The 26,428-nt window shown below is 52.5% G+C and overlaps 1 protein-coding gene across 2 annotated transcripts in view; it reads left to right on the forward strand.

Annotated features, from left to right (window-relative positions):
- The window catches only part of MAN1C1 (mannosidase alpha class 1C member 1), a 173,086-nt gene that overhangs the window by 112,576 nt on the left and 34,082 nt on the right, over positions 1–26,428 (forward strand). For both annotated transcript variants that reach the window (XM_003934839.4, XM_039474195.2), the window contains exons 3-4: positions 19,327–19,442; positions 21,854–21,934. In XM_003934839.4, coding sequence (XP_003934888.2) covers positions 19,327–19,442; positions 21,854–21,934 — 197 coding nt within the window. The remainder of the gene's footprint in view (positions 1–19,326; positions 19,443–21,853; positions 21,935–26,428) is intronic.

Here is a 26,428-nt window from a genome sequence, read left to right on the forward strand (position 1 = left end):
TCTGAGCACAGAGCCTGGCCAAGGACACCAGAGAGCAGGAGAGCGTGGGGGCCGTGCAGACCCATGACAAGGCTTTGATAACACAGTCTACCTGCCATGTCTGAAAAATCAAGGCATGCGTCTTCCTGGCAGGGAATGCAGTTTCCTGTTAATGAGCTGTGAGAGGTTGGAACAAGTTATCAGAGGGAGGCTGGGCCGACTGCTTCCCAAGGCAGCTGTCAAGAGATGGAAGCCAGGCCCCAGCCTCCTCCCTTCAGGGGGCTCAGCTGTTTGGGGAGCATCTCTCAAAGAGTTGAGCTAAAACCTGGAGTGAGAGTCCCCAGTCTGGGCCAGGACCTGCTGGTGGATCTTGATCCTCTGCGGGGGTGGGGGGTAGGCGTCTCCAGGCCTTAGCTGCTACACTCCCCTGTCTCTGCAGGGACTAGCTAGACTCCCCTCCCCTCCGCAACCTCAGGCTCTCAGGGGGACCCAAGCCAATAACCCCATGATGAACAGATCCCTGTGGTTTCTCACTGCTTGCAAAGCCCTCACACTTGTCATCTTATTAGGTGCCCACAACAATCTGTGTGAGAGAAACTGAGGCTAGGGGAGAAGTGCCCGAGGTCATACTGCCTGGTGGGTCTGTTTAGGGTAATGCTAGCTGCTGTGACAGATAAACACAGAGACTTCCGTGGTTGGAGACAACAGACATTTCTTTCTTGCTCATGTAAAGTCAAATTGATGGTGGGGAGAGCTCTGTTCCCCCGATGGCTCAGGCACCCAGGGTGATGCAGGCGCCATCATCTTCAGGTTGTAACTCCCTAGGTTGCCTTGGCCTTGGAAGATCCACGAATGGTTTTTATGGGCCAGGCCTCAAAGGAGTATATGGAGCCTATGCCCATATCGCATTGGGTCCTGAGGCCCCACCTAGATGTGGAAGCGCTGGGAACCACAGTTCCTGCCTGGGCGGCTATTTCCCAGCAACGACTCTACCTAAGGAAGGGGAACAGGAGCAGAATCTTTGCTGGCACAGTAGAGGGCATTGCCCTCAAAAACAAAGGCTGGGGACCCCTAATGAGAATTTGATCACCTAGGAGTCAACCAGCGGCCAGTGTGGTCTGAGACCTGAAAGAAGACTGTGTGGTTCTGACCCCAGAACAATTCTGGATCTCCAAACGCCATGCCAGCCTTCTCGGCAGCCTCCTGCCCCTGAATTAGCTTCTAATGAACACTGCTGCTCATGGCTCAGCCCTGCAGCACCCCTTTGTGGCTCCCCATGGCCCTCACCGTAGAGACCAAACCCCTTGTCCTTCCCAGGACGGCTCCAGCTGACTGGCCACATTGCTCCCCTCATCCCCCCTCAAACCTATGCTCCTCCCTAACCAGCTTCTACCTCGGGGCCTTCGCACATGCTGTGCCCTCTGCCTGGAATGTCCCCCCAGCTACTCTTCACCCTGTGGGTTCCTGCTCGTCCTTCCCGATCCATCACAGGTCCACGAGGTTTCCTCAGCAGAGTTAGCCACTCAGCCAGCATTTGTTGAGAGTTTACTGTGTAACAGGCACTGCAGTAAAGGCTTCCCAGGAATTAACTCATTTATCTCCCAAGCCCACAAGTCAGGCATCCCATTTTCTAGATGAGGAACCCAGGTCTGGGAGGAGTGTGAGTGAGGTCACACAGCTACAGAGTGGCAAAGTCAAATTCCAAAACCAGGTTCCTGTGGCTCACAGCCAGGCCTTAACAGCTGCATGAACTTCCACCTATTATTAGCACCTGTCATAAGGCTTCGTAATCATTTACTTGCTATTTTGCTGGGAAATTACTTCCTATCTTTCTGGGAAGGCAGCTGCAGCCTCACTAAGGACAGAGGTCAGATCTGATCCATCCTAGAGTCTTCCTCACCACTGTCCCCACAACCACCAAGGCCAAGGTCTGTGTGGTGATTTCCTCTCAAATAAATCCCTTACCCTCTGAGAACCAGAAAGAGAAATTTCTCAGAATAGGGTCTGTCATAATCCCCTCCCTGCTTGCCTGTCAGCTTTTGAAAGTTACCCTGAAACCATTGGAAAATGATCTCAGAGGCAGAGACTGGCCTTCTCTACGCGTGATTAAGTACGATGGCTTTTTAATGATTTGAGCTGTGCCTTCTGTGGATTGACAAAAATGGATTACCATATATTTCTGAAAACCACACTGCCAAAATCAGATTTTTTTTTTTTTTTTAAGTTTTCTCAGCCATCCTCAAAAGCCTTAGCTGAGAACAACAAATACTCTGGGCTTTAATTGTTCAGTCACATGAAGGTGGTGCCTCCTGAGTTCCGAGAACTGCTCTCGCCAGGAAAGCCTTGAGACACTCCTAGGGTTCGATCTTTAGGAAATTGAACTGTGTGTTTTCTCTGAAGCGGAGAGCTAGCTCCTGGGCCATGGCACATTTGCTGCATTTGTGAATTGTTTGGACACCGAGGTCTGAAACAGAGGCAGCTCTTGCCCTGGAAGCATGATCAGGGCTGTCACAGCTGCATGAGGCCCGGCTTGGCTGTGGGTGGGCAGACAGGGCGAGCGGGGAGGGGCTTTCCCTACATGGGCACTTCCTCCTCCTTTTCACTCTCCTGCCAGACTCTGTGCATGGAGTCCTGCACCCTTCACCTGATCCAAGCCACCCAAACCTGTGACACCTTGGACAGATGCAGACTAACTGCTGGCTCAAAGAGGTGAAGTCCCTTGGTTGTGGTCACAGGCTGGTAAGCCACAGAGCCAAGGCACACGGTTTGACTGGAAGCCTGTGCTTCCCCCAAGATCGCTGCTGCCTTTAAAAAAATCAAATAAGGGCCAGGTGGGTGGATCATCTGAGGTCAGGAGTCAAGACCAGCCTGACCAATACGGTGAAAGCCCATCTCTACTAAAACTACCAAAATTAGCCAGGCATGGTGGCATGTGCCTGTAGTCCCAGCTGTTTGGGAGGCTGAGGCAGGAGAATCACTTGAACCCAGGAGGCAAAGGTTGCAGTGGACCAAGATCGCGCCACTGCGCTCCAACCTGGGTGACAGAGCAAAGCCTTCGTCTCAAAAAAAAAAAAAATCAAATGAGGCGAGACCTGGTGGCTCATGTCTATAATCCCAGCACTTTGGGAGGCCAAGGTGGACAGATCACCTGAGCCCAGGAGTTTGAGACTAGCCTGGGCAATATGGTGAAACCCTGTCTGTACAAAAAAACTAGGTGTGGTGGCATGCTCCTGTAGTCGCGGCTACTCAGGAGGCTGAGGTGGGAGGATAACCTGAGCCTGGGTATGTCAAGGCTGCAGTTGAGCTGTGATCGTGCCACTGCACTCCAACTTGGGCAACAGAGTGAGACCCTGTCTTAAAAAATAATAATGATCAAATAAGAGGCAACTCACAGGTATCCCCTGCAGTCCATTTACATTTGAGGAAGACAAACCTCACTGTGCATCCACTAGCACCAGTGGCTTCAGTAATCTACACTATCTGCATTTCACAGAGGAGGATGTTGAAGCTCATGGGATAAGGTAGCTGACAGAAGTCACACAGCTAGTAATAGGCCAATTATTATTTTATTCTATATCTACCTGATTCCAGAGTTTCTGCCCCACTCTATCCTTTGTCGGAATCTGTCTCAGGCCCCTGCCTCGCTCTCTGTTAGGTGGTAAACACAGGTAAGTCTGGTAAGGGAAAGCCTGTGTTGTTTTAGGTTAAAATGTGTGCAGGTATCTTTCCAGTTAAGGGAAGAGGGAGAGTGGCTTCTGTGAGATCCTGGAAGGGGCCTATGGACCAAAGAAAGGAAAGGATCTTGGTCTGTAGGAGGGTGGGCTGGTCCCCTCCTCTTCACTGATGCTGGCAGTAAAGCAGGTGGATTTGTCATGACCTGATGGAGAGAGGGCCACCTGTCCGGCCTGTGGTCATGCATGCTCTGGCTCCTGCTCTGTTCTGTCTCAGGGTTAATTTACTACATGTTTACTCCAAGCTTACCATGCACCTGGCATCACGCTAGGCTCTTTGGTGTTTCCAAAGATGCATCTGGCAGGATACCTTCCTTCCAGGGCTCCCATCTGTCAGAGAAAAAGACCAACTCGGACCCTCCTACGAGTGAGCCTCAGCCAGGGGATCAGTCATGGGGTCCAGAATGGTGTAGATAGGAAGAGCCACCCCTCAAGGGCATCTGGGTAGGCTCCTGCAGAGGGTGCCCGGGCTCCCAGGGAGAAGTGGCAGCTCTCTGCAAGGGAATGCCTGCTACAGGGGCCCTTGCTCCAGCCCAGGGGAGATAGGGTCAGACTGAGCCACAGGCCCTCAGGAGGTAGCCTGGGGTCTCAAAGCCAAGAGTACTTCCCTGGGACCTTCCTGGACCCTCCAAACTGAGCCCAGTCTCCCAAGTTGCACGGGAATGGAATGACACAGCAATGAAGAACAGAGCCACCAAGGCAGATGGCCGGAGTCCTGGCTCCCTGTTCGTTAGCCCTGGGAAGTTTAGATGATTCTCTGAGCCTCAGTTTCCCCATCTGTAAAACGTGCAGGAATTGCACCCTCCTCCTCCAGTGTTGTGAGACTTATAAGAGGTGCCGCCTGTGGGGCGCTCAGCAGCATGGCATCGGCCTCCACGCAGGTTTGCAGCTGCTGCAGCCGGTATTTTGCATGATCACTAGCCCTCAGGACGGTTTGCAAGGCAGAGGTCTCCTTGCTCCCGCTGTGGAAGATGAGGAAACTGAGACAGCTGGTAAGTGGTGGACCCAAGCTTGGGTTTCCAGGACTCAACCCTTTCTGCTGGCCCATTGCCTGCAGCTCAGCTATCCCAGCAACTGCAAAGACCCTCCCCGGGGCTCAGCTCGGTACCAGGCTCTCCTGGCACTGCCTCTGCTTTCTCTTAATGTTTTGCGGGGGTGAATGGGGCCTCTTTGATTTCCTTTCTTTTTCCCTTTCCAATAATCATCATTCATCTTATCAGAGCCATGCATCTGCGCCTCTTGGCTGTGGTCCACAGGCCATGTTTGCCATGATCAATGCATAGCTCTGTGTGGCCACAGTGTACACCCAAGACAGCATGGCAACCCTGTGCACGCGGCCTGGGAAGCTCTGACACTGTCAAAGGCAGCTGGTGGCTTCCCCAGGAGCTGAGGTGAGGCACCTGGCTCACGTGCCCCACGGTCTGGTTGAATTCTCTTGTTCCTGGACTGGTAAACAGCTGCCCCTCCCTGACAAGCTGGGGAGCATCTCCAGCTGCCTTTCTAGGGTCTCAAGGCACAGACCCAGGTGCTCCTGTCCCCATCCTCCTCATCCATAAGTGCCTAGAGGACAATGCACCAAACCAGGATGGGTAGCTCTGAAGTCCCATTGGGCCCAGCCACTCATCATACAGCAGCCAGTCGGACCCAGTTCCTAAGCCATCTGGACCCCCTTTCCTGCAGCCCCAGGGCCATGTGTCACTGCTCACTACTTTCCCCTTTCCCGCTGCACATAATACTCACCTCGGGATATTCAGTGTGCTGTGCCTTCTGCCCACTGTGCCCTCAGCCCCTTTCTTCCTGGGCCTCAGTCAGGCCTCTGCCTGAATACTGCCCATCTCCTGGCTGTGCCCTCCCACCCCGCATCTAAATGGATCCCCTCCTTAGCCACTCTGTTTTTTTTGCATCACACACGTTACACTTAGATGTGTCTCTGTGGGTCCTTCCCCTCACTCTGCTAGGCTCCAGTGCCAGGCACACCCCAAGCACCCAAAAAATATATTTGGGATGAATGAATGAATCTTGAGCAAGTGACTTAATTCCTCTAAGCCTCAATCCATAAAAGAGGGACAGTGAGTTATTTATTTATGAGACAGAGTATCTCTCTTTTGCACAGGCTGGAGTGCGGTGGCGCAATCACAGCTCGCCGCAACCTCCACCTCCCGGGTTCAAGCGATTCTCATGCCACACCCTCCCAGGTAGCTACAGGTGTGCACCACCACACTCAGCTAACTTTTGTATTTTTAGTAGAGATGGGGTTTCACCATGTTGTCCAGGCTGGTCTTGAACTCTTGGCCTCAAGTGATTCATCCACCTCAGTCTCCCAAAGTGCTAGGATTACAGGCGTGAACCACCACGCCCGGCCCAGTGATAAAATTTTTTGTTTTTGTTTTTGTTTTTTTTTGAGACGGAGTTTCGCTCTTGTTACCCAGGCTGGAGTGCAATGGCGCGATCTCGGCTCACCGCAACCTCCGCCTCCTGGGTTCAGGCAATTCTCCTGCCTCAGCCTCCTGAGTAGCTGGGATTACAGGCACATGCCACCATGCCCAGCTAATATTTTGTATTTTTAGTAGAGACGGGGTTTCACTATGTTGACCGGGATGGTCTCGATCTCTTGACCTCGTGATCCATCCGCCTCGGCCTCCCAAAGTGCTGGGATTACAGGCTTGAGCCACCGCGCCCGGCCTAGTGATAGAATTTTTAAAAGATGAAACAAACAGCACAGTGCCAGGCACAAAAGCAAGTGCTCCGTCCGTGCTAACTGCAAGGATTGTTCTTAACTTCTGATAAGGAAGGCTTGGCTGGCATTTAGAATTCCACATTCCACAAGAAACTTTTTCGGGGTGTCTACCCTGGGCCAGGATCTCAGAGCCTTGTGGAGTCAGTGTCTGGCTCTCACCACCTCACACCACGGAGGAATTGCCTGTGGCAGGGGCACTGGCTGTCAAGGAGGCCTCCTCACACAGAGGCAGCACAGGGAGAGTGTCCAGTCCTTCACTCCGCAGATCCCAAAGACACCTAGTCTCTGCGGGGCCTGTGTAGGCTTAATCTAGCTGTGAAGACACTCCCTGCCTGGAATGGACTTGAGAAAAGGACACAAAATACTTAATAGACATTGAGCAACAATGCCTTTGATAGCAATGTTCGGAGGAGAAATACCTCAGGCACAGGTGGGAGACTCGGGGCTGTTTCACAGAGGAAGGAGCATTTTATCTAGAAGTTAAAGTCGACATTGGATTGAGACGTGTGAGGACATTGTGGGTTAGAAGAGGGCATGCCAGGTGGAGGAAACAACTTATTCAAGGGCTGGAGGCTAGAGAGAGTGGGCCACATGGAATCAGTAGTTTGCTTAGAATGTGGAACACATGAAAAGACTATTAAGACATAGGAGGCCAGTTGTGGTGGCTCACAGCTGTAATCCCAGCACTTTGGGAGACCGAAATAGGTGAATCACTTGAGGCCAGGAGTTCGAGACTAGCCTGGCCAATATGGCGAATTCCCATCTCTCCTAAAAATACAAAAATTATCCAGGCGTGGTGGCGCATGCCTGTAATCCCAGCTACTTGGGAGGCTGAGACAACGTGAATCACTTGAACCCAGGAGGTGGAGGTTGCAGTGAGCAGAGATCACACCACTGCACTTCATCCTGGGCGACAGAGCAAGACGGTGTCTCAAAATATAAAGGAATAAATGAATAAATAAATAAGACATAGGACTGCGAGAGCATTGTATCAGTCAACTATTTCCATAAGATTGTGTTAAAACAAAGTATTCCACAATGAGAGGCAGACATCAGTGAGTGTTTTTTGTGACTGCAGATAGGCTGGAATTTGGTAATTTGGTTTATCTAGGCTGCATCCAGCTAGGTCCAAGTCTGCTCTGCACATATCTCATCCTTCCTGGACCAGTGGCCAGCTGAGACTCGTTCTTCTCGGGGAAGGTGAGGGGCAGGAGCCTAGGAGAGCAAGCCCAGCCATACCAGCATGTTTCAGATCATGTCCACTGATCCCTGTGGCAAGTCTCATGGCCAAACCTAAGATCAAGGGCAGAGTTTAATTCCGCACTCACCACGAAGCGAAAGCAAGTTAAATGGAAAAGCCCAAGGTTAATGGGATGGGGATATTTACTCCTCCCAGGGAGGGAGAGGGAGGGAGTGAAAATTCACAGAATTCATTGATTCATCTAATTTCTCCAGGCAAGTAGAGGCCAGAGTATGAAGGGTCTCTGTGTCTGTTGTTAGGAACTGACCAGAGCAGCAGCTGGACTTTGATGTGTGGTGGGATGAGCAGCAGAGGGCTCTGACTTTTGCTCTTTTCCCCGTTGAGGCAAAAAGAGTACTGCAGTCCTATTGGGTGGTTAAAATGCCCCAGTCCCTGCCCAGCTCGGTCCTGCCTTCCCCAGGCCTCATGCTTTCTGCTTGCCTGGCACAAAAGCAGTACCTACTCTGCTAGGCCAAGCATCTGCCAGGGCTCATAGCTTTGCCAAGCCTGAGGGTGACTTTCTCTGCTGGAACTGAACCTTGTGATAACAGCCTCATGCATTGAGTACCTACTGTATGCTGAGTGTATCATATTCTCTTGCAGTGAGTACCTGCTGAGTGCTGGACAGTGCATGGGGATTCTTTATGTGTATTCGTTCCAACTCATCACCACTCTAAAAGGGAGACCTCATTATCCCATTTTACTTTGTTTGATTATTGTTTTTGTGGCAGGGTTTTGCTTTGTTGCCCAGGCCAGAGTGCAGTGACGCCATCACAGCTTGCTACAGCCTCTACCTCCTGGGCTCAAGAGATCTTCCTACCTCAGCCTACCAAGTAGCTGAGACCACAGGCACATGCCCTTATGCCTGGCTAATTTTTGAATTTTTTTTTTGTAGAGATAGGATTTTGCCATGTTGCCCAGGCTGGTCTTGAACTCCTGGGCTCAAGCGATCCACCCGCTTAAGCCTCCCAAAATGTTGTACTTATAGGCATGAGCCACTGTACCCAGCCTCATTATCCATTTCATTAAGGGTGCAAGAGGTCAAGTCAGTTGCCCAAGCTCATACAGCAAGGTATGGATGAGGCTCAGATCAAAACCGGGTCTGTTTGGCTCCAAAGCCTATGCTCTCTCCCCTACCAAGTCCTCGCAGGAAGCATAAAGGTCACATGGCCTGGAAGGTGGCTTCTGGTCACAGCTCTGCTCTGAGCTGTGTGACTGGAGATATCGCTCCAGAATTCTGGGCTCCAGTTTTGAGATCAGAGCAGTTCAGAGCTTGCTGTACACAGTCAGAGGAAACACAGGTTTCCAGATCAGACAGCATCCTCAGCTCTTGTTTAAAAACAAACAAAGTTTAAGATTTTACAAGCACACCCTGTTTTCCAGTGAGGAGCTGTGTCCAGCAGACTGCTTCAGTGAACCGTGTCCAGCCATTCGTCACAGGGAGCCTCCTCCGGCTACTGGCTGCAATAACCATTCTCCAGCCAGCTGTGGTAGCAAAGCATGGCGTCTGCTTGGGAAGGGTGGAGGAAGCCATTAGTTCCGCTAGGGCCCTGACGTCTGTGGCTGCCCATTTAGTTTCTCCGGCAGGGATTTCCTTGGAAGCTGGCCACTACTGTGTGGTATGTCTTCTCCGAGGCCCAGGGCCCTGTGGTAAAGTGTTGGAGACCCCTAGAAAGAGCTATTGGCATTTCCACTTGCCATTCATTCATTCAACAACCACTTGTTTCTGCCTTCTTTGTGCCCAGCCTGAGGATGGATGCCAGGGCCACTGGGAAGAGTTAGACTCAGCCACTGCACCCTGGGATTCACAGGCACCTACACAGAGACATAGTGCGCACAGTGCTGGGACAAAGCCGTGTGCAGTGGAGCAGGTGGGCATCAATGGAGGGCATGGTCACTTCTGCCTGGCGGCTCAGGAATGTCTTGAGTAAAGGCTTAGTGTATGAGCCAAGGCCAGAAAGATGAGTAGGTATTTACCAAGCTAAGACAAAGGAAGGCATCCCAGGTAGAGGGACCCAGATCAGCAGACACACCAGGGAGTCTGAGGAGCTGCCAGTGGTCTGATGTGGGTCGAGCATCACATGCAAAGAGAGCAAGACAAGAGCTGAGGCTGGACAGCCTGCCATGGCTAGGGCCACAGGCTCTGTATGCTGTGCCCAGGAGTTTCAGCTTGGAGAACCCAGGCAGGGGCGAGGCTGAGGGCTTTTAAACAGGGCAGTGATATGATTGTTATGTGCTCATCTTTCATGTGTCAGCCTCCAGTAAGAGCATTCTATTGGGTTCCAGGAAGAGTTCCTAAAAATATATATTTCCTTCCAGAGGCTTTAGGAAACCTTTGCCTAGAAATATTCAGCCTCAGAGCACAATGCCATGTGACCCAAGAAATAGCCATCATGGGAAAAGTCAAGGAAAATATCCGTGCTAAAGGAAAAAAAAATTAAAACACAACAGACGAAAAACAGACCAGATAGAAATGGAGAGGTCCCAATCCGTATATGGGTTTTATGCAGCCAGAAGACCTCATCATACTAGATAATATGGTATTAAACAATAAACTTTGGGTAATGGGGATGTCACTTTAATTAATCTTCCTAGAAACCCATGTGGCAAAAACATTCCAGTTGCTATTGCTACATTGCAAATGACTCCAAAACTTGGGGGCTTAAAACAATTATGTTATTATGTTCACAGACTGAGTTGGTCAGTAATTCAGAAAGGGCATAATGGGCTTGTTATGTGCTTGTCTCTGTGCAGTCATGTATAGAGCCTCAGCTGGGAAGGCTTGAAGGCTGAGGCTGAATTGACAGCTGGGTGCTGGTATTAGCTGGAAGCTTTTTCATTCATGTGTTGCAATTGATGCTGGCTGTTGGCTGGAACCACAGATGGGACTGTCAGTCAGAAAACTGACATATGGCTCTTCATGTGTTTTCTCCTTGAGAGCTATGTTGGGCTTCCTCACAATATGGTGGCTGGTTCCAAGATCTAGCATTCTGAGAGACAGGAAGTGGAAGCTGCCAATTTCTTAAGGTCTGGGCCTTAAGGTCAAGCCAGGCACAGTGGCTAACACCTGTAATCCCAGTGCTTTGGGAGACCAAGATGGGAAGATCACTTGAGGCCAGGAGTTCAAGACCAGCCTGGACAACATAGTGAGATCCCCATCTCTACAAAAAAAATTTTTTAAGTTATCCAGGCATGGTGGTACACTCCCGTAGTCCCTGCTCCTCGGAAGGATGGCTTGAGCCCAGGAGTTCAAGGATGCAGTAAGCTATGATCACACCACTGCGCTACACCCTGAGTGACAGAGCAAGAGACCCTCTCTCAAAAAAATAAAGAAAATAGCACCACATCCTTTCTGCTTCATTCCGTTGGTCCAGGTAATCACAATGGTCTGTCTAGGTTCAAGGAGAGCAGCCATGAGAAGTGTCAGTGTCGCAAGAAAAGCTTCATTCTTCTTGTGGAATAAGATATACCAGAGCAGCTGTCTTTGGAAAAGATGGTCTGCCACACAGCCACGTGGGTTTCCGTGGATGCTGAGAAAAACGCGTGTGTTGTTTCCTTACAGAATAAGAGAAGTCTCTGCTGATTATCCCATTAAATTAAATGCAGCCATTAGTGTGTGGCTTTGACGATGTTGTGGTAATAGGCTACGCCTTGGGTGATTTTTTTTTTTCTTCTAAATGTTCTTCCTGGAATTTGTATGGCCACCCTGACCATTTCTGCTTGCTAATATGATATCACATAAAAACGTCATCATCGCCGGGCGCGGTGGCTCAAGCCTGTAATCCCAGCACTTTGGGAGTCCGAGGCGGGTGGATCACGAGGTCAAGAGATCGAGACCATCCTGGTCAACATGGTGAAACCCCGTCTCTACTAAAAATACAAAAAATTAGCTGGGCATGGTGGCGCGTGCCTGTAATCCCAGCTACTTGGGAGGCTGAGGCAAGAGAATTGCCTGAACCCAGGAGGCGGAAGTTGCGGTGAGCTGAGATCGCGCCATTGCACTCCAGCCTGGGTAACAAGAGCGAAACTCCGTCTCAAAACAAAACAAAACAAAACAAACAAACAAAAACAAAAGTCATCATCATTAATATGGCAGAGTCACCAGGGTGCGATACTGATCAGGATCCAGGAAGACAGGCTGGTTCCTGGCTCAGCAGTCCCCAGGGAGGAGGTTCTGGGAGCTGGATGTTCATTTCCTATGGAGACTGACATGCTCTTCACAGAAAACTTTGTGTGGGGCAAGGCTTTGGGCACGTCCTTACCCTGGGCAGCCTGGTAGGAGGATGTTTGTCTGGTGGTGGCAGCCCCTAAAGTAGACACTTAACCCTGCTCTGGATGTGGTCACCGCAGACACCCATGTCATGGGCTCATTTTGTTCCGCCCAACCCCTTACCTTTAATGCCTCTGAGGGTCAGACTGTAGCCAGGCATTGGGCGGTATGAACGTGCCACAGCCCCCCTTAAAGCCCTCCCCATCTAGTGGGAGGAGGCCTTTCATTACTAAATATTTACGGGCCTCCGTGGGCGCTGGAAAGTGTTCTGAGCAGTGGAAGGCAGGAGTGGACTGAGTTCTCCGTAGGAGCCAACCCCTCGGGAGAAGACAGAGCGTCTGGGAGAGCAGATTCATGCCTGATCCCCCTGGTGATGAAGGCTGTAGGGAGCCAGAGAGGACAGGGCCAGTTTCAGCAGAGTGACCCACAGCTGCCAGGGCCTAGGCCAGGAGCAGGCTCGGAGGCTGAAGGGACAGCCTACAGCCGAAGCAGAGGAGGAGAGGCAGTGAGGGAGCCAGGGCGCATCACAGGACCCCAGGATGCATCACAGGACCCCAGGACGGGAAGGACTAAGGCTTTCAATTCTGTCAAATGGGAGCCATGGGGGGTTTCGAGCAGAGGAGTAGCATGATATGACTGAATTGTTTTTTTAAAAAATCTCTCTGGCTGCCATGCTGAGGACAGATGGGTGAGGTGGGGGAAGAGGAAAGGGCAAGGGTACATGCCAAGGGGGCAGGGAGGAGGCCAGTGGAGTAAATGCAAGAGAGAGGAGGTGGCTGGGTTAGTTGCACGGAGGAGGTGAGATATGGGCAGTGTCTGGAAACCTTGCAGAGACAGAGCCAGCAGGATTTGCTTCAGGACTGAATGAGGGGGTGCAAGACAGAGTCAAGGGTTGGGGGCCACAGCTCTTGGGAGGAGGACACTGACATTAATCAAGATGGGGAAGACTGTGGAAGGGACAGGTCTGGAGGAAGGCATGGGCTTGGCTTTCAGACAGTAAAACATGAGATGCCCGAAGACCTTCAAGTGGAACTGTGCATGCAGAGTTGGATATGTGAGTCTGGGGTTTGGGGACAAGGTCTTGGCAGGTACTTAAATCTGGGGGTCACCAACATGTAGATGCATTTTTTTTTTTTTTTTTTTTTTTGAGAGAGAGAGAGAGAGAGCCACCTGAGCAGGAATGCAGTGGCCTGATCTCGGCTGACTGCAACCTCTACTCTCCAGGTTCAAGCGATTCTCCTGCCTCAGCCTCCCAAGTAGCTGGGATTGCAGGAGACTCCTCCCCCAACTACGCCCAGCTAATTTTTTTCTATTTTTAGTAGAGACAGGGTTTCACTATGTTGGCCAGGCTGGTCTCAAACTTCTGACCTCGTGATCCGCCCACTTTGCCCTCCCAAAGTGATGGGATTATAGGCCTGAGCCAGTGGATGGAATTTTTTTTTTTTTTTTCCTTCAGAAATGGGGTTTCACCATGTTGGCCAGAATGGTCTCAATCTCCTGGCCCTCGTGATCCACCCACCTCAGTCTCCCAAAGTGCTGGGATTACAGGCGTGAGCCACCATGCCTAGCCTCAGCAGATGGATTTTAAGATTTGAAATCACTAAGAGAATAAGGGAGGATGGAGAGGAAGGCCAAAGGCAAAGCCCCAGGGCACCCCAGGGTTTAGAGGTCAGGAGATGGGGAGGAACCAGCACAGCAGACTGGGAAGAAGCGATCTCAGGGCAGAAGGGATCTCAGGGCAGAAGCGATCTTGGGGCAGAGCGATCTCAGGGCAGAGCGATCTCAGGGCAGAGCGATCTCAGGGCAGAAGGGATCTCAGGGCAGAAGGAGAAGCAAGAGGAAGAATGGCAGCCTGATAGCAAAGATCCAGTGAGGAGCCAGGATTCGTGACACTGGGAGACCAGCCTGGCTCCTGCCTCCCGCTGTCCCGCTGTGGGGAGGGGGATTGCTGCAGACTGCAATCCCCACTATTATGAAGTGACAGCAACAGGGAAATGCATGATTCTGTTAGCATGAGATGAGGATGGGGGAGGTGGAGGTGCACAGTGTAGAGACCCAGAATGTGGACATGGGCTGGGGGTTTGGGGAAGACCTCTCAGAGAGGAAAGGGCTCTCAGCTGGACATCAGAGGAGGGTGAGACCACATGCCTGGCTTTGTGGACAATGAGCCATTGGAGGTGGGCCGTAGATTTCCACAGGAGAAGGCGGGATGGGGGAAGGCAGTTCCTGGCAGAGTTTGTAGGAGACAGGAAAGTTGCGGTGTGTGAGGAAGCTGCAGGGAATGGCGAGGGACACATATGGGTTGGGGGGTTCTGACCTTTGGGATGCTTGGAGATAAGGCTGGAAGGTCGGTGGGGAAGGGCATGAGAGAGGCAGTGGGGACCCTTGACCTCAAGGGGCTCACAGTCTAGTTAGGGAGGCAAAGCCCCCCAGTGCAGGAAGGTAGTGGTGAGTGCCCAAGACAGAGGCCCAAGAAAGTGCTGTGGGCACTCTCCGGGCAAGAAGAGGTTAGCTAGTGGAACCCGGTCAGGCTGCCCCTGGGAGACAGACCTTGAAGAATGTGTTGGTGTTGAGCATGCCAAGATGCACAGAGAAGCCTTCTTGGCAGAGAAGACCACATGCAAAGGTATGGAAGCAGGACTTGCACCCCTTCCTGCATGGGTACGGGGGAGCCATTGGAGGTTCCTGAGCTGGGGGAGAGACCTAAGTTGGATCTGACTTTAGGGTGAATAAGAGGTAAAGGGAAGGGGTCTTGGAGGCAACTACACAACCAGATCAGGTAGTGATGGCAGCAGATACAGGTGGGACCTACGGGGCAGTTTTCCTTTAAGTTGCAAGCTGCAGTCTCACTCCTGCATTGCCCTGCAGGATGAGGGAAAGGCCAGGAATGCAGCTGCACCCCAAGGCCTCACTAACCCAAGAAGATTTTTGTGGAGGGGCTGCTCAGTGCCAGTGGAGGGAAGGAGGGCCACATGTACTCAGTATCATGCCAGCCCCTGTCCATCAACTTACCCCATTTAACCCTCCCAGGAGCCTTATGAGGTCGGTCCTAGTGTCGCCCCAGTTTGCAGATGAGGGAAATGAGGCACAAAGAGGCAGAATGGTTTGCCCTGGTTCACAGCTAGGGTGTAAGGGACCAGGATTTGAACATGCGTCTCCCTGACACCAAAGCCAGCCTCTTAGCTGTGTGTGAGGTTGCCTTGCAAAGGCTTTATTCAGTAGCCGAAGGTCCAAACCCTCCCAAAGGAAAGGACTGAGAGGGTCTCCCCGACCTCGTTGCTCTTACCCACTCCCTGGCCAGGCCACTATTTCAAGGTGAACTAAGGGACCCCAGAAATAACATTTGAACATTAGTCTGTGCCAAACATAGAGGGTGTATTTATCAGGTGTATCTAGGCCAGGTGTGTGTGTGATGTATTTATTCTGGCGCAGGGACCTGCAATGGCTCCCCAGTGCCCTGGTCCAGTATTTTACAGATGAGAACTTGGATGCTTAAAGCAGATGTATTGCTGGCCCATAGTGGGATTTGAACGTGGGGCTGCTGAATCCTGGGCCTGTATTATTTCTAAGACACCTCACTGCCTCCTGCACTGGCAGGAAGGGGTGAACCCCATGGGTTCAGAACTGGAACAGGAAAGTGGACCAACATGGAATCTGCCCCAGCCGCAGCCCTAGGGAAGCATCCAAGCTGGCTCTTTGTAGATAAACCATGGTCTATTTACTGAACAAGGAGTGTGTCTTTCCTCCTGGGGAGCTGTCCCAGGGTGGTTGCAGGTGCAAATAAGTTTGAATTCAGGATAAGACCTTCTCTCCTGCCCAGCCTGACCGCTGGGTAACCTTTGGCCTGGAATGAAAAGCCTTCCAGTAAGTGCCTTGCTGGACTGCAGCTCAGCCGTGTGCCAGGTGGGAGCGGGGGTAGGAGGCCAGCCAAGAGAAGGATTCAGGAGCCTGAGAGCAGGGGCAGGAGCTTGCCAACAAATCTCTTAGCAAGCTGCTTTCTCAGCTGGCCGCATAGAGCGTCCCCAGAGACGTCACGGGGCAGAGCTGGTCACGAGGAGCCCTGGCTGCCCTCCCGGCCTGATCTAGAGGAAGGAGGGCACATGGGGTGAAAACACCAGGGAGCCCGGGGCAGGATTCAGGAATCAGATACTGCGGGCTGCCTCTCCCCTGGCCTTGAAGGACACACGGCCTGGGCCTCTCTTGAATCCGTAACTCATCAGAGTGGGCGCGGGGTTAGCAATCAGATCTGCGATTGTTTTCACAGGTAATTGAGAGGCCCTGCGATGCCGATGCGGATGCCGTGGAAAACACATTCCACTTGGCCTGGGGCTGGGCCAGTCCTCCCATGGTCCAATCTTGAGTGTGTCCCTTCCCCTCTCCGAGGTCCTCATCCATGACAATGAAGGGGTAGGGGCAGCAGGATCCTCCTTCCTCCAGCCCCTTCAAATGTCTGGTTTGAGGTCCCGTGATATAACAGGAAGGGGCCCAAGCTGCAGAGCCAGGAGCATGGACGCCAGGCCTGCACCCTCTGTGCTAGGCCCTACCTGCCTTGCTCTGTCCGCCTGAGCTCCTCAGTGCCTCCCTGTGTGAGCACCTCGAGACGGTGGAGACAGCCCAGGAACTCTGTTCAGTCCTGCCACCTACAGGGGAAGCAGCTGGGATGAACCGGCCAAGGATCAAGTCTGTTTTGGCTTTGGGATGTGTTTTCCTACCACTCCTTAAGCGTGGGAGGGGCTGACATTCTGGAAATTAACTTCAACCCAAACTGGGAAGCCATCCCAGGACACAGTGCTGGGTCCCTCCAGCCTTCTCCTCCCTTCTTGGCGAACTCCCCTCTGGTAATAGATTCTTCTACCTGGGTCCCTCCAGCCCTCTGCTCCCTCCTTGGCTAATCCTCCCTTCTGGTAATAGATTCTTCGACCTGCAGCCCATCCCGAGGTGCATGGCTGGGTCCATTCAGCCCTCTCCTCCCTCCCTGGAGAGCCCTCCCTTCTGGTAATAGATTTTCGACCTCCAGCCTCATCTTTCTCCTAATTTGTCCTTCCCTCTCACTCCCCCACTTTCATTCTTTTCCAGGCTTTGTCCTTTTTCAGACCTTGCTCAGCCTAGAGAGTTGGTTAAGTGTGTGACTTTCAGAAGGGTTCTCCACATTCATTCACCACAAGTGAGCCGTTAGGAAGCACGCATTAAGGAGATAAGAGATAACTCTGAATTTGGGAGGTACCGCAAAGCACACGCTGCAGACTCAACAGGCTCCAGAGTTTCCCACTGGGGAAAGTGGAGCCTGTGACTCAATGTTTTCAGCCTCTGCAGGGAGGACACTGAGGCAACAATTACTCTTCTTAGGGTCGCTGTCTGGTCCCTAAGGGAAGCTGCTGCTGCCTGCGATGACTCTGTAGTTGTAGGGAGTCGATGGGAGTCAGCCACCTCCTTCAGGAAGCCCTCCAGATGGCACCAGGCATGTCTCTTTCTCCCCCCAACTCCTCCTCCACAGTTTTCTGCACTGAGTGCAAAAGGCTCTGGTTGTGCCAGAGGCTGTCTTTCTCATTACTCTCCTGTCTGGGTCATGGGATGGAAAACCATCGTTTTGCATTAATCTTAGCCTTTACTCCCGGGACAGGAGCCTGATGCCCAGTGGTGGGGGACAGGCCTCGTAGCTCATTCAGGCACTAGAATGAGAATGGCCACAACTTTTTCACTTATGCATTTGTTTGGTTTCTTTGCCCAAACTTTCCTCTTTTTTTTTTTTTTTTTTTTTGTAATAGAAATAAGTTTCTGGTTATAAAAAGTAACCCATGCACTAAAGAAATTAAAAAGCACCTGTAATCTTAGCACTCAGAGGTAGTCACTGGGTGATTCCAACCAGACTGTACACTTATTCTTTGATGTACAGTAAGAATTATACTATGTTTTTGTGCTTCTTTGAAACCTAATTTAAAAAAAAAAAAAAAAGCAGGCCGGGCGTGGTGGCTCACGCCTGTAATCCCAGCACTTTGGGAGGCCGAGGCAGGTGGATCACGAGGTCAAGAGACCGAGACCATCCTGGTCAACATGGTGAAACCCCATCTCTACTAAAAATACAAAAAAATTAGCTGGGCATGGTGGCGCATGCCTGTAATCCCAGCTACTCGGGAGGCCGAGGCAGGAGAATTGCCTGAACCCAGGAGGCGGTGGTTGTGGTGAGCCGAGATCGCGCCATTGCACTCCAGCCTGGGTAACAAGAGCGAAACTCCGTCTCAAAAAAATTAAAAAAAAAAGCAGCAGATCCCATGGACATCTCCCCAGGTAGATAGGCACAGGTCTACCTCACCTGTTGGATGGCTGCATGGATCCTATTTTATATTTGAGCTGCAGTTCACTTTCATGAGCTACAACTAACCTTGAAGAGACAGAGGATTGGTACAGTTAAGATTTTGGGCTCGGGTGTGGTGGCTCACGTCTGTAATTCTAGCACTTTGGGAGGCCAAAGTGGGTGGATCACTTGAGGCCAGGAATTTGAGACCAGCTTTGGCCAACATGGTGAAACCCTGTCTCTACAAAAAATACAAAAATTAGCTGGGTGTGGTGGCATGCAACTGTAATCCCAGCTACTTGGGAGACTGAGTCACAAGAATCGCTTGAACCCAGGAGGCGAAGGTTGCAGTGAACCAAGATATCGCCATTACACTCCAGTCTGGGCAACCAAATGAGACTCTTTCTCCAAAATAAAAAGATTTTTGCATGCCAGGCTGGGTGTGCGGGCTCATGTCTGTAATCCAGCACCTTGGGAGGCCAAGGCAGGTGGATCACTTGAGGCCAGGAGTTCGAGATCAGCCTAGCAAAGATGGCGAAACCCCATCTCCACTAAAAATATGAAAATTAGCTGGGTGTGGTGGTGGGCACCTGTGGTCACAGCTACTCGGGAGGCTGAGGTGGGAGAATCGCTTGAGCCTGGGAGGTGGAGGTTGCAGTGAGCCGAGATCGCACCATTGCACTCTAGACTGGTGACAGAGTGAGACCTCGTCTCAGGAAAAAAAGAAAGAAAAGAAAAAAGATTTTTGTATGTCAAAGCAGGTGCCTGACTGGCACTGAGAGTTGACCTGCTGACCAACGGAAGAGTGGACCGAGGTATGGGAAGTGACTCAGCCTGGGCACTCCAACTCTCTGGCCACTGTTTCCTGCCCTGAGGAGGAAGCAGCCCATGGAGGTACTCTGGGTCCCGGCCTCACCTTCAGTGGTGGCACTGGAGTCCCCCCAGGTGGTGCCCAAGGCCAGCCTTTGTGGCCAAGCCTGTGCCGGCATCCGAGGCGCCCTGGGAATGATGGATTGTACAGTGGTGACAAAGAGAAGGATGGTCCTGGGTCACACCGTCAGTGCTCTGTGCCTGCAGGAGGCCTCAGCGGGGCGACGGTCATTGACTCCCTCGACACCCTCTACCTCATGGAGCTGAAGGAGGAGTTCCAGGAGGCCAAGGCCTGGGTAGAAGAGAGCTTCCACCTGAACGTGGTGAGTCAGAGGCCCTCGGGGTGTGGGGGCAAGAAGAGGCCCAACAGCCAGCTTCCCTCTGTCATCTCTGAGACCCAGAGATGTTGAGGGTCTCACCCCAGGCTGCACAGCCCAGCAGCCTCGGAGCCAGGGCTGTCCTGCACTCTGTACCGAGTCCCTCCCTTAGACAGCCTCGAGGTGGGGACATCCTCCCCAGTCTAGCATCTTCCCTGTGGAGGGGGCACAGCCACGACTATCCGTCCCCTCCCTGCAAGGTCAGTCATTGCTCATCTGGGGCACATTGCTTCCACCCCGGATGGCCCCTTAGGGCTGAATCTATCACACAAAGCAGCAGCAGCAAGTGAGGAATGGCTTTGTGGCAGGGGAAGTGGCTCATCTGCTCAGAGCTGCTCTAGCCTTCAGCCCACCCTGCACTGGCCTGTTGAGAGGGCTGGGTGGGGTGGGCAGGCCTGTGACCAGGCCTGGAACCTCTTGGTCTCCAGCCTTGCAAGCTCACCTGGTCAGGGACCAGGGCCTTGCAGAGGGGATGGTCATGTGTCTGGATGGCACAAAAGCCTTGAACACCAGGCCCCACCTTGTTGATCTCTCAGCCCAGGCTAAAGCGAGGCATGCATCCCAGAGGTGAGCTTCCTGAGGAGAGATGCTATTTACATGGACTTGGGGAGTGAGCAGTGGAGATGGGAGGGTGGGGGGAGGGGCCGCATCCAAGTGCACACCAGGCTCCCTGCAGCTCCAGGACTGCCAGTTCCTGCTGCAGATGAGTCTGGGGCCGGCTCCTGGAGCTCCTGGTAGCAGTGATGCTCCTGCGCCCTTGAGAGAGTTTGCCAGCACAGAGCAGGGTGGAGAGACAGTCTGGGAGAGCCTAGGAATGCACCACTTTAGGGAAGCTTCCCTGGAGACAGAGGCCTCTGGAGTCCTGGCTGCCCTGAAGCTCTTGGAAAAGTCATTTACCCTCCTTGAGCCTTAGGTCCCTCAACTCTACAATGAGAATGGTGACCACAGCAACAATATTAATAATGCTTAATTCATAGGCTTATCATGAGGATTAAATACAGTGCAGGATTGTAACCACATTTTATAACACTGTGAAGTCTGATGCTGATGTAAAGTGATGTCACCGTTGTCATTATTAGGGTTATTTTGAGGTTTGTTGACACCTCTGGTTGCTTGTGTGAGGCCAGAGAGGCCAAGAATCCTCGCATTAGTCTTGTTTGGGTTGGAGAAAGGCAAAGGAAGGAGAAGGAAGGAGTGTCTCCATAGGCCCACCTTGTCCCCTGTGTAGACAGTGGCTCTTTGAGATACAGAATGGGCCCAGGCAGGCACCTGCAGTGCCCTAAGAGCGGGGGGACACTCAGGCAGGTGGGGCAGGTGAGGAGATGTCCCTGGAAGAAAGCGATGTGGGGTCACTGGACCTTGAACCTTGACTTTCTCATCTGAAAAATGCGAATGATGACCCTTGCCACACTGACCTCACCGAGCCCTGGGAGGCTGAAAGGGAGCCGTTTTGCAGGTGCTTTGTGGGTGGAAGAGTTCCCCCAGGTTAACAGATGAGCGCTGCCGTTCTCAGTAATGAAGACAGTGGTGTGCGAAGCATGCTGGAGGAACCTTCTGGGGCAAAGAGGGTGACACCAGGCATGTCCAGCTGTGTGCAGGCCTCTCCCTGCAGCACCCCTGTGTCCCGTGTCCACCCTTCATGGGAGGGGGTTGGCAGCTGAAGAAATGGGGCAGGGAAAGGCTGCACATCGTTCCTGAAGTGCCAAAGCCAGGTCAGTGGCTCAGGTGGGATCTACCCCAGATCTGGTCCTGGTGTGATGCTCCAGCACCCTTGATTTGCAGTCCCAACTTAGGAAAGAGAATAGAAATGATTAAGGCAAATGTGGGCATGCCCTGTGCGCTCCGAGCTGAGGGCCCAAGAAGCTGCTGCTCGCTGAATATGCAGCTGCCTGACTCTTCCTTCTTAGCCCCAGCCTTTCCCTGTCTGACCCCACAGCCGCCTCAGAGAACCAGGGAAGGACCTCGCTGTCTTCCTGCTAAGCCTTGGGGTCTCCCCCAGGAGGAGGAAGTAGCCTGGCCAGAGTGGGATTTGCCTCCCCTCAACCTAAGCTCCAGCCAGCAGCTCCCCGGGCAGGTTCTGGCGCTCCTTGGAGCCCAGCCAGGCATCTCTTTGTTGCCGTCGCCTCGGCAAGGGCTGGGGAAGGAACCCAGCATTTATTTGGAATGCTGGAGACTGCAGGAGCTCTGCCAGGCAGGTGCTCATTCCTCTCCACTTGGGTTACGAGAACCACCACCACCTTGCCTGGCCCCCAGAGCCGGGCACAGGTATGGGAGGGATATCGGTGGCCAGGGTGAACTGTCTGAAGGGCCTGTGTCTTATGGCTGTCCCCACTGTCCCCCTCCTTTCTGTCCTGCAGAGTGGAGAAGCGTCCTTGTTTGAGGTGAATATCCGCTACATCGGGGGACTCCTCTCAGCCTTCTACCTGACAGGAGAAGAGGTGGGTTGGCCCTTCACGACCCCTGGACTGTCCAGGCCGGAAAGGGCTTTGGAGAACTTCTGGGCCTACCCCCTCATGCCACCCATGGGAAAAGAGACTTAAGGAGGCAGGGATTGGCCTGGAGCCACCATGTCTGCCCCTGAGGGCCTGTTTTCCCCCAGACCATCATCCCTCCCACCCTGCTTGATCAGTCATTGCTCATCTTGGGCATATTGGTACCCCCCGCCACATTCCCCCCAGGGCTGACTATCACAAAGCAGCAGCAGCAGCAAAGGTGAATGGCTCTTCCTCCTTCACTCTCTGATCCTTCCATTCTGCTGTCCAGGTGAGCCCAGCTGGCTCCCACAGGTGCTTGCATGTTCTCTGAGAGCAGCAGCTGGGTCCACACATTATCCGCTCGGACCCTACACAGCAGCCAGCAGACACCTGGGTTGGCGTCATCACCACAGGTGATGGTTCTCGGGACTGATAGAGCCAAGACCCCCAGCCCTTGTCCTCCACAGCCACCCCTTGCCCTCCCTTCCTGGGCCAACCACCAGCCAGATACCTGCTCCAGGTCTCACGGGGGCAGCAGGTGAGGTGGGGTGCCACTGCTGAATGCTGCCAGTGCCAGGCCTGGCCCCCAGGTGAGCTGTGTTGGCTTCCACAAGGAGGGCCAGGAAGTGCACGCAGCAGGGAGGCAGAGCCGGTAAGGTCAGGACACCTGGCCCTCACTCCACACCACCCTAACCTACTCATGGCTTTCTCCCACCCTGGGCCTCGCCTCCTTCCCCAGCACGGATGGTCCTGATAGGCCTTCGCTCAAAGAGCTCTTAGAACATGGAATAGGAAAGGGTGGTGCCCCAGGGCTGACAACTCCAAAGCCCACATTCTCCCTCCTGCAAGAGAATTTTGAAAACCACAGAGCTCAGGCCGGGCGCGGTGGCTCAAGCCTGTAATCCCAGCACTTTGGGAGGCCAAGGCGGGTGGATCACGAGGTCGAGAGATCGAGACCATCCTGGTCAACATGGTGAAACCCCGTTTCTACTAAAAATACAAAAAACATTAGCTGGGCATGGTGGCACGTGCCTGTAATCCCAGCTGCTCAGGAGGCTGAGGCAGGAGAATTGCTTGAACCCAGGAGGCGGAGGTTGCGGTGAGCCGAGATCGCGCCATTGCACTCCAGCCAAGGCCGAAACTCTTGTCTCAAAAAAAAAAAAAAAAAAAAAAAAGGAAAGAAAAGAAAAAGAAAACCACAGAGCTCTATAGAAATAGGAGGCTCCTTCATCCCTCCTCCTGAGCTCCAGTAAAAGCATAGCCCCAATAATCTGATGGCGAGGTTGGCCGAGTCCCCAAAACATCAGTCATTGGTCCGTTCTGTTCCCCATGATTCAGAGGGGCTGCCGTGAGGCTGAACGCCCCCCTGCTCTGATCACCCAGAGACAAATAACGATGCCTGCCCCTGGCCACCCCAGGAGCCATGGAAGTGAGGCAGGCCAGCCACAGAATAATCCCTCTTCACCTCCACCACTGCCTGGAAAGTCATTTCTGCTTCCCTTCAACTGTGAAGGTGGCAGGGGCTGAAGTCAAGGGTTTCGAGGCAACAGGCAGGCGCCTTATCTGTCCAGTCGCTCCAGGCCTCTCTCCATAGAGCATCATCTCCTCAGCAGAGATGAGCACTTGTACCAATTTGTCCCCAAATAATTGTAGATGGAAGCCCTCGGCTCCGAGCCACCCGGAGCCTGAATTTCATTTGAAAACTCCAGGACAGGGAAATGACAGGAAGAGCAGAAAAAGCATCCGCATTCTTCAGGGCATGTGCCCAGCCTCCCAGCTTGGCCGTGGTCAGTGGAGATGGCCTGCAGGAAGGGGGAGGGGAGGGCGCAGCTCTGGGCTCTCAGGGCGCTTTGGGGGTGAGTAGTTCAGGAAGGAGTTGGTGGCTGCTCAGACACATTGCTTCTCTCTTCCTTCCTTCCTTCCTTCCATCCGTCTTTCCTTCTATCCTTCCTTCCGTTCATCTTTTCTTCCTGCCATCCATTTTTCCTTCTGTCTCGTCTTTTGTTTTTCCTTCCCTTCGTTCATTTTTCCTTCCATCCTTCCTTCCATCTGTCTTTCCTTCCGTTTTTTCTTTTCTTCATCTTTTCTTCCATCCTCCTTCCATCTCCTTCCATCCAGCTCTCCTTCTGTTCTTTCCTCCTTCCATCCACTTTCCTTCCATCCATCTTTCCTTTCGTCCTTTCTTTCTTGCATTCATCATTCCTTCTGTCCCTCTTCCCTGCATCTCTCTTCCCTTCCTCCCTTCCTTCTTCGAGGGCATCTGTGGTTCTGAGAACTTGCTTTGTGGACTTAACTTCCTAAAAGGGACCAGCAACCCAGCTTTCCAGAACCTAGACCAGACAGTAGGGTGTGGACAGGAGCATCTGTGACTTGAGAAACAGCTCAAAAGGCTCAGGGAGAGGCCAACTCGGCCAGAATCCCTGGGCGGGCAGGCAGGCTCCTGCCTCTGTCAGTGCAGCCCCTGCCCTCTGGCCATACCTTCTTGATCTGTCCCCAGACTACCTCCCTGAGCCAGATGCCATGCTGTGTGCCTCGTGTGCTGTAGGGCTGTTGGGTCCCACAGGGTAGTGGGGTGTCCCTTATGCTGTGCTGAGGTACAGAATCCAAGAAGTAAAGAAACAGGACACTGAAGAACTGGTGAAGAGCATCTGGACTTGGGGGGCCACGCCACCTGTGAGCGGAGATCAGCGGGGGCCCCAGATGCCCAGAAGCATCTGTATTTAGTTATAAGCAGGGGGCAGGGTCGTAAGTGAGGTCATCATCTATAGGCTCAGTAATAGGGCATACATAATCACATGAGTCACAAGCGAGGGGGCCACCCCATTATATCACCTGGGCAGAGGAGTGGGCCGTGCACAGTAGGGGGCCATGTACAGAAAAGGGGTCCACCTCCATTAGGTCACTGAGGCAAGGAGGTGGGCTGTGTGCAACAGGTGTCGTGCACAACAATTCTTATCTGGGGACTGGAGACTTCAAAGGATTTCTAATAGAAGAATACTGTAGGCCAGGCGTCCCCAAACTACGGCCCGTGGGCCTCATGCGGCCCCCTGAGGCTATTTATCCAGCCCCCCCACCGCACTTCAGGAAGGGGCACCTCTTTCATTGGTGGTTAGTGAGAGGAGCACAGTATGTGGCGGCCCTCCAACGGTCTAAGGGACAGTGAACTGGCCCCCTGTGTAAAAAGTTTGGGGACGCCTGCTGTAGGCCAGTGCAGTGGGAGCTGGCAGACTTGTGGTCTTAAGATATTTATGGGAGGATGATTTGAGTTAGCAGAGAAGTGAGAAAAGACTGACAGGGTGTACAGCCGCCGTGACTGGTCACACCAGAGGGGTTCTTCTCCCTCGGTTATTTCCAGGATCTCAGGCCTGAGGCCGACTTTCCACAGGAACTGGATGCAAGGTACTACAACTCCTTTATCAGGAGGAGAGGCTCTTGCTCCAAGCCTGCCATACAGCGTGTGCCCTTTCAGGCAGGGACGCCACCGCCTGAGTCTTTGGTTCTCGTCCTGGTCTGGCTGTTTTCCCATGTACTGCTTCTGTTCTGTGACTGCTCTAGGCATTCCTCCTACTACAAACTGCTATATGGTTATATAGAAGGATTATATAAATCAGCACTAAATATGTCAGTACAGTTCCAACTACAATACCTATATGATTGTATAGAAAGATTATATAGAACTAAGTATGATTATATATATAAGCTAGATACAGTAAGCAGTAAGTTATATGATTATATAGAAAGATTATATGGGACTAAGTATGATTACATATACAGGCTAGATATAAGTAAGCAGTGAGTTATACTTCAGGTGCCAATTGTGCCTGGGGTCTGCACGGTTCTCCTTCCTTGGTGCCCATGGGGGTATTACCCACAGTGTGCATTCTCACTGGAGCCTCAGATGGCCCCATCAGGTGCATGTGATCACCGATTTGCAGAAGAGGAAACTGAGACTTAGAAGAAGTAACTGGCTCAGGATTGCACAGTCTCTGAGGGCTGTGTTGGGCCTTTGCGTTATGGGCCTGAGTCACAGCCTGGCCCGGAGTCACTGCTTGTCACCAGGACTCAGCCACAACCAGACTGAGGCTTCCCTCTTCCCTTAGCTCACACACAGCGGGTGCCTGTTGAGTGGGTCTTTCCATTCTTAAAGTTTCCCATGGGTCGGGTGCTGTGGCGCATGCCTATAATCCCAGTATTTGGGAGGCCAAGGCAGGTGGATCACAAGGTCAAGATATTGAGACCAGGCCGGGCATGGTGGCTCAAGCCTGTAATCCCAGCACTTTGGGAGGCCGAGGCGGGTGGATCACAAGGTCAAGAGATCGAGACCATCCTGGTCAACATGGTGAAACCCCGTCTCTACTAAAAATACAAAAATTAGCTGGGCGTGGTGGCGCGTGCCTGTAGTCCCAGCTACTCAGGAAGCTGAGGCTGGAGAATTGCTTGAACCCGGGAGGCGGAGGT

This window comes from Saimiri boliviensis, chromosome 11 (assembly GCF_048565385.1).
Source record: "Saimiri boliviensis isolate mSaiBol1 chromosome 11, mSaiBol1.pri, whole genome shotgun sequence".
Classification (NCBI taxonomy): Eukaryota; Metazoa; Chordata; class Mammalia; order Primates; family Cebidae; genus Saimiri; species Saimiri boliviensis.